Source organism: Rhagoletis pomonella, unplaced genomic scaffold (genome assembly GCF_013731165.1).
Source record: "Rhagoletis pomonella isolate Grant_MI unplaced genomic scaffold, Rhpom_1.0 Rhpom_scaffold_00002, whole genome shotgun sequence".
Lineage (NCBI taxonomy): Eukaryota > Metazoa > Arthropoda > Insecta > Diptera > Tephritidae > Rhagoletis > Rhagoletis pomonella.
The window spans coordinates 25,653,335-25,670,822 of record NW_023458556.1 but is presented as its reverse complement, the minus strand read 5'-3'; the positions used below and the strand labels follow the sequence as shown (position 1 = coordinate 25,670,822).

Below are 17,488 nucleotides of genomic sequence, written 5' to 3'. Positions count from 1 at the left end.
GCGATAAGCTTTGGATAACTATAAATTCCGATAACTCAAATAATTTTGATAGCTGCATAAATTTCGATATCTATCGAAAATTTTCGATAAACTCTTTTATTCCGATAAAATATGATAAATCAATAAGTAGTAATAACTCGATAAATTTCCGATAACTCGATATACTTCTCGATTTGATAAACTGACAAATTTCATTAACTACATTTCGATAAATCAATAAATATGTATCTATAGCGCGATGAGTTGAAAGAACTCGATACATTATGACAATTCGATAAATTTGGATAACATGATCACTTTCGATAACAAAATTTTTTATGCACTTGCTGTTACTTAATTGATACATAATTTGAAAACTAGTCATGCAGTAAACAGAATTCTCACGTCAATTCTCATGACTTTACCTTAAGTATGCGCAAAGCGTAAACATTAATTAAGTGTGCCACACTTTTCCCGCATTCACTCACTGACTTAACACAGCAGCGCTAATTTGTATAATAATTAAATTACATTTAATTAGTGTTAAAATTAAGTCAATTCAAGTGCAAAGATTAACTAAATACATACATACAAAATGAACATAAAACGATTTTTGAAAGTAACAAATTACTCACAAGCCATTGAATTAGCAAAAAACTAGTCAAACATAGTCATATGTACATACATACATTAGACTGTACCAGAAAAAAAAGTTCGCCGTACACCCCTGAATCTAAAGTACTTTTGTAGGCCATTTCGAAAAAAAAAAATTTCCGAAGGTAAAGGTTGCCCTTTTACCTTTTTTTCGTAATATATTCGGCATTTACCGTCAGATCTTAAAGTATGATATATCGATATTCTTATCTCGAGGAGCGATCTTTTTTTGTTCCGAAATGCGTTCACCTCAAATTCGGCGCTTTAGTACTTACCCACCAGATCTCACTTATTATCAGCCTAACTTACCACCCTAATGTCAGAAAATTAAAGCTCTCCAAAAATCATTAAACTTTTGCTAAGGCAGTATTTCGATTATTCCAGTAGAACAATTAAAAATTTTTATTTTTTTTTTGCCGAATGAAGGTGTAACCGAAAAATGTAAAAGTAATAGCCCAATTCTGTATCAGTTACACATATTTTTTTACTGACAAATTTCAACTTTTTCATATATTTTTCCTTAAATGTTGGTAAAAAAAATTCCAAAATTGCATTGCAAAAATACTTTAGATTCGGGTTTCTGTTTGCTTGTAAGGTGGTACGGTCAAATGACACACTTGTATTCCGAGCAAAATAAACTTATTCGAAAAATATGTAGTTGTTTTTATCTTTTTGAAAATTAATTTAGTGCACGAAAATTTTATTATCGCTCCATTGTGAAACAAATTTTACGTTTAATGCAAATTTATTAAAATTATTTGATAATCTCATTACGGTTTATTACTAATTTTTAAGCTTGTTTGCTATACAAAATACACACGTATGTATGTATGCAAGTACATATCGATGGCTGAGTGGAAGAAGATATTTGCAAATCTGAAATACTCGAACAGAAATACTGCAGTGCTGCCGTTTGCTAATTTTCGAGCGAAGTGAAAAGACAAAAAGTGAAGCGTTTCGGAGTGACTTGGTAGGAAAAGTGAAGTGATTGTGGAGTGACGACTTTCAAGCATAATTAGGGTTGTGGGGTTTTTCGATTAGATTGCATGTAATTTTGAATGGATAATCGTAGAAAAACGTATTTCAGATTTTTTTGTTTTCAGATTTTTATGTGAAATTATAACCATACGCGTCGCTATACTTTGAAGTCTGGCGTCCTGGATGAAAGTTAAATCAATTATTACAAAATGGGTATCAATGGAAATTTATTGAAATATGCATATCAAACGAAAGAGTGTTAAGAAATCTTCGATTTTCACCGTTCTTTCGAATTTCAAAAATGAGTTGTGCACTTAATGCGCTTGGCCTGTAGCTGGCACTAACATTTAGAGTTTTTTTAAGGTTTTTGGTGGAGGGTTGCCACCAGTTTAAAAAGACTAATTAAATTTTGGCGTTTTAACGCCATACTGGTTCAGTAGTTGTATTAAATATTTAAAAGCTTAGTGCAAATAGTACCATACATAATTGTAAAATTAATTTCTTCATTATTCCAAAAACTTCCAGAAATGGAAACTTGGAAACGGATGAAATATCCGAATTTCATCTTCAGTTCTTTTCATTCTTGGCACATGTATGGAACATTCTGCTTGCTGGGAATATGCACATACATATATTTATGTAGTTAAATGTTCGAATGTTCACTGAGGGCATTGTCTGAGATAAACAATAAAATAAATGAATGAGTGTACTACGATTTATGTACATGGAAAATTATGACGCTTAGATGCAAAAAAAAACGAAGTTTGTACACATGTAAGAGCAGCAGCAATGCAGATGATAATCTAATGACCTTTGTTGATATCACACGCGCTATGGCGCGATCAGTCAACGGTATAAATGCAAATACAAATACAACATTAGCCGGTATGTGCGAATGGAGAAGAAAAACATTTACAAATGCAAACACGAATTCATAAAATAAATAACATCTGTAATTGGAAGTGATAGTTGGCAACAACAAAAAGCAAACAATTTGCATTTAATAGCAGCTATAAAACAACAATTCAGTGTTGGCTCTCACTCGTGACAAGTACATTTGTACTGTTTATGCGGGTATGTAGTATTTGCATGCACATACATATTTATATGTAAATATATTTATTAGGGTGACTCTAATTCGCTCAAAAAGTTTTGTGATGTGTGCAGGAGATTTTACAATCGTTGTGAAACGCGCAAAGCCCTAAGACCACATTGATCTAGTTAATGTACATAAATGGACTATCTTCACATTTTATCCCACAGCCAACACGCTCAAACATACATACATATGTACATACATATATAGATAATAAGAAGTGAATGGAAATTTTTAGGCAAAATCTTCTGCTTGCGAGAACATGAAACCGTTTTAACTTACCATGAAAACAACAAATCAATATGTTTTTGCTTCGAGTCTGGTAGATACATAGATCACTCCGACTCATACGATGGAGCCAGTAAGAGCATGTAGAACAAATGTTCAATGAAATTATTGACTTGTTCGTCGAAACTCGAAGGTGTTGGAGTAGAAAATAAATTTTTAAGAACCAAAAAAAACCGACTTTAAGAACCAAAAAAAAACCGTTGGTTTTTTCTTGTTCCAATTATCACAACATAGATTGGGGCTATATGTTAGTGCTTGGCCGAGCTTCTCTTCCGATTTGTGGCGTGCGCCTTGATGTTTTCACAAAAATTATCGCAACATGGTCCAAAGTTATCCGATAACATACATAAAAAGATTAACTCGCCTTCAGGCGGAGGTAGACTACATTGTTAGACCAGGCGCCTTTCAGATCAACCCTGTCTGTAAAGCATCAAATAAGATCATAGATACACTGCCGTTGCAGTCAAAATAGGTAGAGGATAGCAAACGACGATAAACTGGTCAGATAGTGCTTCTTTTTCAGCCAATGTCCTGTGGCCTCTTTCAGCTTTGAACAGATTAATTTTGGATAGATTGTTTTCAAGTATTTTCTTAAAAAAAAAAATATTTTACACAAGCACCTTTAATGGAAAGATCCTTCGACTCAGCACTCATGACTAAAACTAAACCAAGTGCGCCTGCCAAAAGAATATGAAAATCAAGTACAGCGGTGGGTTTTAAGGAAGGAATTCGCGATGTTTTTTAAAAGATCTATATCTTTTACTTTCTTTTCCGTACTCATCCCCGACTTTCCGCACTTCGCATATATTTACAAGGTTCATCTCTTTTTAAAACGTAAACACGTCCTCGATTATAAGATGATCCTTTCCTTAAAGATGCCTTGCAGTTTCGTTATCCAACCTGCAGAGTTTCTAGTCCTTCCTTTGTAAATTTTTACACATATCGATAAATGCGACGAAAACTAATCCTTGAATCACGAGAGGAACAATTGAATTTAAAAATGCTCGTAGAGGTATAAGAAGGGATTTATATATCACTTTGGGAAAATCTATCGATCAAATGTTATCGATATTTTTCGATCAGGAATAATCGTTCATTTGAAATAGAAATTTTGTATCACCGCGGCTAGACAAAATTTCGATAAATAATTGTCGGCATAATAAAAAGCTAAAAATAATAATTATTTTTTATCGCGTTTTTAAAAACTGATTTCAGCTTTGTAATCAGCGACCCAAACGACTCAAAGAACCTTTGGAAATCAAATTTCATAAAATTCTGATTTTTTTTTAATCCATTCGCCAAATTATTTCGGATTTGTAATCAACGACTCAAAGAACTTTTGGATATGAAATTTCATATAAATCTGACCATTTTAAAAAATCCATCCGCCATATTGTATCCGTCATTTTAAGTTTTTAAAAACTGATTGCAGATTCGTAATCAGCAAATCCTTGAATATAAATTGCAAAAAAGTTTAAAGGCAATATTCTATTGACCGATTCAGCATGGGTTTCTGGATCTAAATAAAATGCTTGATTTTTTCAAGCATGCAAAATCATGCTGGTTGGTGTATTACGATTATTTTTTAGAAAATTAATAAAAGTTATATCGTAAAATAAAGTACCAATTTTTCTATGTGGAGGAAAATGAGTGTCGCCGTCAACATAAAAAAATAATATAAAATAAAATACCAAAATTCTAAGACACTTCAAATTTGCACATGTCTATTCTAAAATTTATTGGGCTATAAAACTACATTCCACATAGTTTTCTAGAAATTCTCATTGAAAGTTCGAAATTTTGATCAAACTTTGAATAAATCGAAAAAAACATTATCGTACTTGTGAAAATGACGCACTCCTATTATTTTATTGACCACTGTATGTACACATACTAGATAAATCATCCTCGCTGACTCGTGCTCAGTATGTTCCAATGCCTCATGGACTTCGGTATGCATTGATAATAAAAATTTCAACCCATAGCAGAGCCACCCTAATGCACATTGTTTGTATGTAAATACTAAGTTTTAAGTGGGTGTAATGAGTTTATTGTGCTTCTATTGCAGACTTCACTATCAGCAACAACAACAAAACTAAACGCTAAACTAGATCCGCAGCTGTTCACTGCTCACGTGAATTGTCAACATTCACTACTCAAACGCACACATATCTACATGCAGATAAGAATACATACATACATATACACATGTATGCAAAGGAACATAAATAGCAATTTTATAAATATGTGTGTACTGATAAGCGCTCACTATCTGTGGCACATTGCTCCGAAAATGCTTTTGTATACAAACGTACATAAGTGTGGCTGAAAGAATTTATGCTAATAATTTTTTTTTCCTATCATAAAATCTAAGTAAGTAAATAAGCGTACTAAGGACTTAAATGACTTATCTGATGCGCTATGTATTTAATTAAAGTAACTGTAAAATTTACGAGTTTAGTGAAAAATTAAAACTCTTAGCAAACTGATAAATACAGATATGTACATATGTATTTATGTAGATAGGCATTTGTAGGTGGTTTACCGTGCGTGTGATTAAAATTTTTGCACGAAGCGCCGATCTCGCTGGTTTTTGCATTACTAACATCTACCCTTAACGCGGCTAAAATCAGTTGTCCATGAGAGCTGCCAACGTGCAGTTCAGTAAGCGCGAAATATACATAATTCAACAGCTATTTTTTCTAATGAAAATCGAAGGTGAAAGTGGTGAAGTTAAGTTTGAAAGCAACGCAGTAAAAAAGCTCGGCAGCAGCAGAAAAATTGTGGAAAACTAGTTTTACAAGGATTAATGTTTCGAAATTTATAAGTATTCTACACGAAATACTGTGTTTTTGGAGTAAAAGCTTCTAAGAAAATTAACTTAAATGCTTTTGAATGGAAAATTCAACTACTAGCTAACAAACTGTGATATACATACATATGTGCTTGAAAATGGAATGCAAAGTATTTCTTTTAAAATACAAATATATAATATCGGCAAAAAATTGAAACTCTAATCGACTTATACTATACACATTTGCGCTGCAAAAAAAAATAAAAAGGCAAATTATATTGATAAGTCAAATTAAGGTCAGGCAATCATTCCACAATTAAGTTTAAAAAAAAAAACACACACATTAAAATACATATTGCAGTATAAGCACGAAAGCAAATCAACGATATTAACTGCACAAATCCATAAGCAAAGCGCATATAAAACGCGATTAACTCGAATTAATCGCTACGTCAGTAACTTTCATCGACTTAAATAAACCGCAGCAGCAACCGCAAGCAAACAAAAAAAAAGCGCCAAGATGCGTATTAGCTTACCCGCCGATCTGATAAGCACAGCGTTTGAAACAAGGTACGATAACGTATATATGTATGTATAACATATCTATATACATACATACGTACTTATGGCAATGTTATGTAAAAATTTATAAGTGAAAAAACGTCATATTTAATATAAGGATTTTATTACTTTAATTTTAGTTTATTCAAATGCATTGTATTTATATACGCAGAAATCTGTATGTAGCACTGCAAGGACACCGGTATCTAATTGTGTAATTTTTTTATTAAGATTCAGTTATGGTTACATTTTAAACGTTTTTTTTTTAAGAAATTGTCATTAAAAATATGAATTTTATGTTGCTCTCAAAAAGTAGTGGTCTCAAAATCAAAAGGAAAAGGAGCAAAGCATATTAATACAAGGTGGTGTTACGAAGTAGATCAGCTAATTTTGTGTTATTGCTTTTTGGTACTTTAAGATGTCAGCCGAACGAAGTGAAGAAAATTATCGCCTAATTTCTTTCGTTTTGATAACCTAAAGTAGGTACCAAAAAGCAATAACAAAATACATAGTATTTCTACTTACACTAGGCGAGAAATGTACACATTGTTCTAGTATAACATTCAAAATTATTTTGAAGAAGAGCTTTTGCTATACGAAAATATAAACTATATAAATTAAAGTTTCACACTTTATATGAAGTTCACAAAAATTAAAAAAACTTTCAAATTTTTATTCATACAAGTTTAGTCTAACGAAGTGCAAGTTTTAACCGACTAAAAATCGCGATGATTTTTGAAATTTTTTTTGAGACTGCTTTTGCGGGTTTTTATTTTATTGCATGCTTATATGGAAAAATTTTCTTGAAATTCTGAACAAGAAGTTGAAAATATTGATGAGCATTTTTTGAATTTTTGTCAACATTTGTATAGTTTATATTATAGAGTGAACTATATTTTCATAAATAATTAACAAACAAAAAATTTCATGACAATAATTTAGAATATTATATTTGAACAAGGTGTATACTTTCATTTGTCACCTAGTGTATGTGCGCTTAAATGAATCCGCCTTAGAGCAGGTGGTTTCATCGCATGGTGAAATTATAAACAGGGGAAGTAATAAAACTAGTGTTGGCCAGTATCGCTGCCAAAAGTACTCAGAACTTGATTCTAAAAAAGATCGACAGCACCCAATTTTTAAAAGTATCGATACTGAATACTCCAAGATATGAGAATCCCACTTTTAGTTTGCATTTTCGATAATTAACAGTTTTTAGGTTTTTTCCGGCACTTTAAGTATAGTTTCTATCATCCAGTGACGCATTAATTAAAAACAATATATATATCAACAAATCTTTAATTTCCAATTTCTAGCAGTGATCTCGACAGAGATAAGTTAATTCATTTTCGACAATTACTTAATGAAATAATAAAATTTTTAAAACTGAGTTGTATGTGAAGGTTTAACCTTGACGTTATCTTCAGCACACTGTAGAACAACTTTATTTTAATTTTTTTTTATAGCCATTTGTGTAAACATACGTACATTCTAATTATGCCGACCTTCTCTTTTTGATAAAAAAAAACGTGTAAACTGATTCCTAGCAAGGACAAGCAAATAAGCATTGTCCCCAATTTTTAATTAGCCATTGACATCGCAAACTGGGAAAAAAACCCATTTCTTACGGACTAATATTTGCAAACCAATCAACCCAATAAGCCAAAAATGCACGAATTATTGTGGCCAGAAGCCAAGAGCTCTTCAAATGTTTCAATATAGTACAAGACGATGTCAGAGGAGGAGATCAGAGCGAGTTAAGTTCAGTTCAATGTTAAACATAAGTAGTTGCAGAAATAATATAACTTTTGACTTTTTTTAGGTATTCCTCGGCGAGTTTATAAATTTATATGAATAACTTTCAACTCTGAAGTCAAAATTTTTTCGAATTTTTGCGATTTATTTTATTAAATTTTTTCAAACCCTGGTAGCGACCACCAAAAGTTTGGTTAAAGTTTTGAAATTTCCGATACAAAATTTAGTTGCTGATATTTTAAGGACCACCCTATTATATACATAATATCGGCCCTTGAGCCTGCAGACATTTCTATAATATTTTATTTTAGGATACTTTTAAACTACAATAAGTTAATGGTAAAAATATATTTTTAAAATAAGCTTGAACCTAATCGGACCATAAGCCACCTAGCGGATTATGTCTACGGGTTATGAGCTAAGTTTCAAGTTTCAAGTCATCGGAAGGTTGGCAAAATGTTGATTACAAAATTCCAGGACATACATGCGTGCAATTAAATTCTGCTCGTTTGGCTAGACTTTTAAATTTTTCTTAGCGCGTATAATATCGTTTATTGGGTGTTATGTACATACATACATATGTATGTAGATATATATACATATAAATATTGATATTGCAAATTTGAGTAAGCAACTGTACACAAGAGTGCATTGCAATCATTTTAACAACAGAATATTTGCTTTAATTATCTTTTCAAAACAATAACTTCGAATGAAAGTATGTATAGAGATGCACATAGGCACATACACACATTTTCAAATGTTTTCGAAAACAAGGTGAATACTATGAGAAATTTAAATAAAAGACCTTCGCTGACATGACAATTCATTGTGTATATTTTATACAGGTACGGGCAGCTGTATCAATGCATGTGGCGGGCCGTACATACATACTGAGGGGTTAGCAAACATTCACGCATACTCTCATGCAACATGCGTGCTCAGATACTTATAAGTATACTTATGTACATGTTTATATATGTATTTGATTATTTTCGTTGTTTCATCCCTGCAGGGAAACCCCGAACTGGTGAATAAAATTTCTAGTTCCGTACTAGATCTTTGCCGCCAAAAACGAACCAGTCCGGTTCAAAAGCAGCAAAATGTGGTACTTTCAAAAAAAAATATATTTTTTTTTTTTTTTTAACTACAGATCGCTAACAGTAAAAAGTTGCTGCCTTTTCTAAAAAAATTATATACATCGAACCATTTTTCGTTCAGTGGTAAGTCCAAAATACATAGTCACAGAAAATGTGATCAAATCCCAAAAGATTAAAACAAAACAACTTTTGATTAGAAAGCTGGTTCGGAACTATCGAAAAAGGCATGCAACAAGGGGCTTGTTTACTTTAAATAGATATTTGTTTGGCGGCTTTTTCGTTCAAATACGCTTTCATTCTGCACTTCGCAGATGCTTTTTCATAGTTTGGTAATACAAAACCAAATTTTTTGTTTGCATTTTGAGACCTGCTGGAATCTCTGAAATGCTCAATTTGAATTACATTCATTGAAATCAGAATGAAAACATATTTCCTTGTAAATAATTAAAAATCCGCTACTAAAGAAAACTAAAGAAAAACTGATGCAGAGTGAACTAGATCGCATCTGTCGAATTTAGGACTGTTTCCGAAGTATAGAAAAGGTAATTCAGCGGCGTACAATTTCCACTTCTCATAACATTGCCGTGTTGAATTCCAGTTGCAGTTGTTTGCATGCACAAGAGATTTATCGCGGACCAGTAGTGGCTCTAAATGGGCTAGAAGCGCACCAGTTCAGAACTAAAGATTTTCCCCAGAGGGATAATTCTCACGTAAATTACGTATGTATGTACATATTTACGCTCATTAACTGCGCTCAAATTTCCAATATTGTTGACATATTTTTTTCATATCGAATGCATTTCGCAAACAATAAAGTTAAATTACCAGAACTGTTTTGATCAGATTAAAAGCGAATGTCACTTTTACTTAAATTTGCATTAGATTGAGGTCAAATTTTTAGTTTCTCATTTAGTATCGAGTAGAATATGGTCATGAAAACAAACTAAAGATCCAAATATGAAAAAATTTTAAAATTAATTCTATCACAACAGATCTAGCTCTTGAATTTTTTTAAATTATTAATAAGTCCTGGAAAAGGTACTGTAACAAAATATGTTGACAATTATTTTCTGTTTTAAACACGTTGGAATTCATAAAAATTACATATTTAAGCAAAGTACACTATTCCGATTATCGCCACTGCTAGCCACCGCTGTTAAAAAAAATATAATGAACTAAGTATTCTATAGCCAAAAATAATAAAAAATAGGCAGATATATTGCGCTTTTTATAATTAATTGTTAAATTTTCAGGAAAACGCGCGAGTGTCTATGAACACGTACGATCCATGGCGTATGAGTAACCTTCCAATTTGGTCATATTTTATACAAATAAATAGCGCTGAGAATCTCATGCAATTGCAATGCAATACAACAAATGCATGTTGTTTTTGCATATTTTTGATTTACAACCATTTAAATTTAGTGCTTGACATTTCTTGACAAAAAAAAATTACCTATAATTTTTCTCAATAAATTCATCTGAACCACTGTTTTAAACTGTCAAGAGCTAGAAAATTAATATATTAATTAGTTTTGTCTCTTTTTACAAAAATAATCTAATTTCCGATGACTAAAGTTGTTCTGGAATGCATGAAAGGTTTGTTTTTGTTTTTTTTTTTTTTAAGTTGTTGAATTTTTTCTTCCGTTAATTAAATTATTAAATAGTAAAAATTAAAAAAAAAAATCTAAATATAAAAAATAAATAAAAAATGTGGGGTTTTTTATTCTTGTGAGCTCCTCGAGGTAGACCCACTGCAAGTGTGACAATTTGCAGGCTAATAGGAAGTTAAATGTTGAAATGATTCTTAAAATCTATTTATCAATTTTATTCAAATTAAATGCATTTTTTAAAACAATTTGACATAAAAGCCTCCACTTAAAATTTTTCAATTAAATTTGATTTTATTGGTTTGAATAATAAAAATGATTGCCTTAATTGATAGATAGGCAATCCTACTCAAAGATATGTTAGTGTTAAAGCTTGTTCAAGCATACATTTTTTTTTTATTAAACGTAATTGTAGCTTTCTAGAAAGGTGACAACCCCACTCCAAAATATTTTTTTAATCCTTTAAACAGAAAGGTTTATTTCAAAAGTATTTTTGAAGAGGATTGCCATCTGCTCAAAAACTTCAATTCAATTTAAATAACAAGTTAAATAAAATATTTTTATATAGGTACCAAACGCGAGAGAGGTTAAAGGAAGCTTTGTTTTGAACATATTCTTGCAGAGAGTTGCCACCTGTTTAGAAACTTAAATTCAACTTAATGAAATATTCAAATGTATCAAACGTTGAAGGGATTTTATTTCGAAAATATTTCCGAAATGGATTGCCACCTGTTTAGAAATTCAAAATCTATTTCATTAACAAGTAAAATTAAATATTTTAGTATGGGTTTGGCTAAAGAAAGTTTTATTTCGAAAATATTTTTGATTTTTTTTACTGAAATCGCCAATGTAGTCGAAATTCGACAAGTTGATCATGTTCTGAAATCTCGAGGCCATTAACTACTTTTTTATATAATTTATTGCATTTGAAATCATATCGTTAAGCCGCGCGGGCAGAGCTTCGGGCATTGCATAATTCAAGGGCAGATATTTGTTTTTGTGGACTTTTACGTTTCTTGTATAGCGATTTTGTTTGAGAATACCCCTAGTGAAAGTTTTTAACCCTTCCATGAGAGAGCTAATGGATTAAAATTTTTAACAAAATTATGAAATTTTACTATATCTACCTAAACACAATATTTCGCTCCGATTGCACTGTTAACCCTTTTTTCCACTTAATCTAAAAACCTGCCAGTGCAAAAATATTTGGAGGTTTTACTATATGGGTCTAGCTCTTTCATCCTGAGTTGGAATCATCCCACTCAAACAAATACCTTGAAATTGTTGGACAGTGTTATCTATAAAAAAAAAAAACATTTATCACAATTACTATCAAAATGTTTTATCAGCAAATAACATTTTACTGATGCTTCCAAGAGGCATTAAGCTATTTTGAAGCGTTTTATTTACTATAAAAATTCATTGAAAAATACCCGGTATTTCTATTATGTATACATACATACATGGTTCTCTATGTTCTCTACAGATCCGTATGTACTATTTTAATGTAAAGAAGTAATAATTGAGAATAATTAATAAGAAAGAATAATAATTATTGATTGCGGCTGGTCTACTTTTTTCCAATAGTTTAACCCATCAACTACCACCTTTTTGACCCTCTTTTTAAAAAATGTTAAGTTTCCACTAAAATATTAAGCGCCAAATTTTTCTAAGGATAACCGAATGTAACGAAAAATAATACAAATTTTCACCAAAAAAGTGGGAACTTTAACCCTGTGTAGAAAACGTAATTTTCTCACAGCCACCTACTACTTGCATACGTCTGTGGGATCCAAGAATAATATAACTTACGAATGTAAAAATTAGCAAAAATAGGTTTTGCTTTTTATTAAAAGTCTGTTTAAAAAATAGTCAACCCTTTATTAAAGAAAAAAATTCACAAGAAAATCAACTTGTTTTTGTTTTATCTCCAATAATTGAAGAATTATAGTTGATTCCCACCAAGCCTTAACTGCAGTTTAAGCCTATTGGAAAAAGGAGATTACAACTCAAAGAGGGTAATTCTTCCTATTAAGTAGAAGCAAACGAGAAGAAAAAAGAAAATATTAAGAAAGAAACCTTGCCGATTACCTCATGTTGGAATTCTTGGAACTTATCTGACCTCTTCACTTCAGTTAAGCCTTTGGTGGAAATAGGCTATTAGATGCAATAAGGGCACTTCTGTTTAAACTGCTTTCTGAGATATTAGCGTTAAAGTTTCTGAAGTTTGATGACTTTCTTGTTGTTGTAGTATATAAAAAAGGAGTATTGAAAAAAATTGACTTCTGCGGTAAAAAATGCGCTTTCGATCGAAACACGTATTTCCTATTTTTTTCTGAGTTAGTTTTTTTTTTGGAAAAATAACGGAGATCATATTCTTATTCAGTGGGCCAAAGTAGTAATAAAAGCTCGTCTTAAAAAATGTAATTTTCATTTCGTAAAATAGCGTTATTTATACGAGTAGTATCTAGTTCCTTCAAACGATATATTTCAATGTGCATACATCATTAAAATTTTATACAAAACTCCTTAGGCGCCGAACGCCGCCGCCGCGCCGATATTTTCGTAACTTGGCGGCAGCGTGTGAAGAATGATAAAAAAAAGGGCGGCGGTGGCGTAAAACTCTAGTACCTATGTATATATATATGTACATAAGAATGTACGTAAAAGGCTAATGATAGTAAATAAAATCGCATTCTACATTTTGGCGTAAACAAAAACAATAATTGTTTTTAACAGATAAAATTCACAATAACGGCATTAAACATTGATAAGTGCAACGTGCAGCTGACTCAACTGAGAGCAGAGAAAAACAATGCATAGCCAGCAACAACAAATTCCCATATCAACAAATGCAAATAAATTTGGAATAAGCACCGCCACTCGGCTGCTCGTGCTAGGTCATGCGGCATTGTGCAACTAAATACTATTTACTATCTAAGCATATAAAACTTGCAGCTCATTACAAGCCAAAAATAGTTAAGGGGAATACTTATATAAAGTATATACATATGTATGTATATGTTCGTATGTATATTGTAAGATTTTTATGCAAACCACAATGACTGTTCAGAATATTTAATTAATGTTTACTACTGGTAAATATGACAGTTAAAATAATAAGATAATGAGTAATGTAAATAAAAGGTATACAAGTGCGCAATTAGGTGGTACGTATCTCAATAAATACCGCAATTGCTGGCTTGCATTTTGTTGACACCAAACAAATACAGATACATATATGTATGTATTTGCATGTGAACTTTAATCAATTTAATATATGCGTGTACCTCTGGTATAGCACCTGGTGACACTATGATCCTATTTGGTCTTTGTGAGTCCTCTAATGACTGCCAATGTAATTGAGGATGAATTGGATGATAACTTGATCGAGATATTTCCGCCTGAAAGACACTGCAGTGGTCCGAAAGCCGGAACCTAGTTTTGATGGAGTGCTCCCGGCACAGAACAGAACACCCCTCTACCACACCTGCCCCCAGGTTGGGATACGTCCGTCCGGCTTATATTCGAATACCCTCTATCCGCACTTTTCACAAAAATAAGGTTCTGACACAAAAATCCACCTAAGACTTAACTGTCATCGGTGATATTTCGACAAAATTCAAAAATTTTCATGACGCAACTTCTTTTCACGTTGACTTCAGACTTTTGGTGCTTAGACTGCCAAAATGAAAAATCTTGACTTTTAAAAACTCGTTAAATATTTCCATTTCCCAAAAGGCAGACACTTGGAAAAATTGTATACTATTTAACACCAACTTTTAAAGTGACTGATAACAGTAAAAAAATGTGTAACCGATAAATAAAGTTGAAAAGGGAAGTTTTGTTAATAAAATTTTCGCTTACAAATTTTTCGGTGACGTTCAGAACAGGCCTGTAAGTGAGGTCGAAAATATTGTAAGTCCAAAATTTTTACTAAAAAATTTTCACAAAAATTTTAGAAAGTTTTGCAGTTATTCTTCAAAAAATATTTTTTGTAATACGATTCGAAAACACTCCAGTAACAAAATGGTTTATAAGAATGTTTTCAATTTTTGGTAGATTTATGTTTTAATATTATCTAATTTTAGAGAATACATAATCCTTCATAACATTTCATTTTTCTGTCGCTTTTTCTTATTCACTAACAATTTTCACTTTTATTCTCTTTTAGGATGGCCCTGCACGCTCATAGCATCAATACGGTACGCTCCACCACCAGCTTGAGCAACATGATCAACAGCAACAACAATGATCTTGCCAATGGCAGCAATGATCGCCGCCATATTGTCGATATATTAGTTGGTGTTGTTGCGGTACCGGTGCTAATACTTTTCGCATTACAACTGGAAAAGAATCTACAAAATATGCCCAATAGTCCATGGCTGGTGTTTGTGCTGGGCGTGGGACTGCTAATGGTGATCATGATAATTATCGGTTATGTGACGCATCGGTTGAGTGTGTGCTGTTGGACGGGACCCATCGATGAGATGGGCAACCGAATGGATGGACGGGGAATACCACATGTAAGTTGCGTTATAGAGAAAGTTTTTTTTGAGGTTCATTCAAATTTGTTTCAGCCAAGGTATAGGAATCAGGTAGTAGCATTAAGCAAAAACAACATTTACGAGCATTTTGTTATTGCTTCTTCTGGTATCTTAAGTGTCAAAAAAAATATATAAAAAAATTATGAGTATGCGAATTTTTTAACAGTGTTGCAAAAGCTGCTGAAAAAAAGGTTTCACATGCAAATAAATTTCGACAATATAAATTTTTTTTTGGAAAAAAATAACAACTCCTTGTGAATAAATCGTTGCCATAATTTAACAGGTAAAATAATAACAAATTGGGAAAAATTGTTATTGTTTTGCTTTATAATTTTTGGGAATATTAGTTCACGGGAAATTCGCGATAAGGCCGAATATTTGACATTTTAGAGATGAAATAATTTGAAAAAAAAATCAAATCAGCTGTTCTGCTGCTACTACCTGTTCAATATGCCTTGGTTTTTCGAGCCAAATTCCGAATCGAATTGCATGGCAAACCCACAACTAATTTTAAAAATCCTATTCACTTTTGTTTTAACTCAAACTTTCTGCTCTACCAACAGATCAACACTCAAAATGATATATTGCGCATTGTGGACAACCTGCCACCCAGTTATGAAACCGTTGTGAAGCATGAAATCCCGCCACCGCCCTACGATTGTGTCATTGTCAATTTGGAACAGTGTAAGGAACAACAGCTAACTCCGACTGCGACAACAGCTGCCACAACGAGCAATTCTTCCACGGAGGCCAGCGTCAAGGAAGCACCACCAGCCACAGCGGCGGTACTGCACATCTGACTTGGCACTTTCGGTACGACAAAAAAGCTGCCGTTTCACAAAGTTTTTACATAGTATAAAGCACTTTTATAGTAGAACGGCTCGAGATAAGCTTTACGGAGAGAGAATTTAAAGAGATCGACGCCTTTGCAGCAAAACAGGAAACTTTCAACAGGAAAATAATGTGCTTGTTCACATTTGCCTGGTTATGAGGTTAATGTGGTTATGTGGTTATATTTTTTATTCAGTTTACAACAATAAAATACACTGTAGAATAATGAATTTTTACCACATATGTAAACTGATTACCAGGCAAGTGTGAAAACCACATTATAATTAATTTTAGTTTGTTTTAAGATTAACAGCTGATTATTTTGGGGGTTTCTGTCATTAGCGCAACGACTACTGCCAGACAGTTTTTAGTGTCCACTTTAAGCGCTTCAGCTCGAAGAAGACATCGTTAAAAGATCTAATATTATTTTAATATCAGATTGTAATTTCATTGAGTGGCAAGCTTTAAAAATTAAATATGAAATTTTTAACATCAATTTCCTCTTCTGCTATTCCACACTTTTTGTACTTGTTGTTAAACAAAAACTTGGATTTTCCGCATGCGTAATTTTCAGAGCCCGAACGGCAATATTTGCCACTTGTAATTTTTCAAAATCCGCAAAAAAAAAACTATGAAAATTTAAGATATCTGAGATCCTAAAACGTATTTATATTGTACTTCGGACTTTAAACTTAGCTCAACGCTACAATTGTATGCGAAATAGTTTTAAAACAAATACCTATTTACAGTATATATATTACATGTATAGTATGTACTATGTAAGTGATTTTTATATGTGAAAGCAAATTTTCAAAAAACCAAAACCTAGAGTTGTATACAAAACTTCATTAGCATAGTTAAAAATATCGCCTTATATATACGTGCATTAGGGGGAGTCAATTTGTATCGGAGATTTTTTCGACTATGCGCACATAGCATAGAAGTATTTTACTTATAATTCTAAGCAAATTCGCAAAAGAAACCTTGTGTCTTTAATCACTTTGAAGTTTGCCAAATTGCAAAAATAGGTTTCTTAGCCGTTTAAGGTAGTGTCGTAAAGAAGTACTAATTTTTTTTTTTTTAAAGACATGTAGTATGGGTTTTGCGCTTTTATTTTTCTTAGAACTTCCACCAGAGAGTGCAACAGTGAAAATTTTCACATTTTGTTCGAAACCTATTTTCGCAATTTGGCAATTTCCAAAATGATTTTAGACCCATGGTTTCTTCGGCAAGTTAGCTTAAAGTCACACGTAGAACCCTCCTATGCTATACGCGCGTAATCAAATAAAATTGAC

At 32.2% G+C, this 17,488-nt stretch overlaps 1 protein-coding gene across 2 annotated transcripts in view; it reads left to right on the top strand.

Moving 5' to 3' along the window:
• The window catches only part of LOC118733347, a 60,799-nt gene extending 43,788 nt beyond the window's left edge, over positions 1 to 17,011 (top strand). The window contains exons 1-3 of one of the 2 annotated variants that reach the window (XM_036462709.1): positions 6,109 to 6,359; positions 14,990 to 15,341; positions 15,926 to 17,011. In XM_036462709.1, the coding sequence (XP_036318602.1) occupies positions 6,310 to 6,359; positions 14,990 to 15,341; positions 15,926 to 16,162 (639 nt within the window). In that variant the 5' untranslated portion in view covers positions 6,109 to 6,309 and the 3' untranslated portion in view covers positions 16,163 to 17,011. Of the gene's footprint in view, positions 1 to 6,108; positions 6,360 to 14,989; positions 15,342 to 15,925 lie in introns of those variants that run through there. The other variant, XM_036462710.1, reaches the window with a different exon arrangement.
• Positions 17,012 to 17,488: the final 477 nt, after the last annotated feature.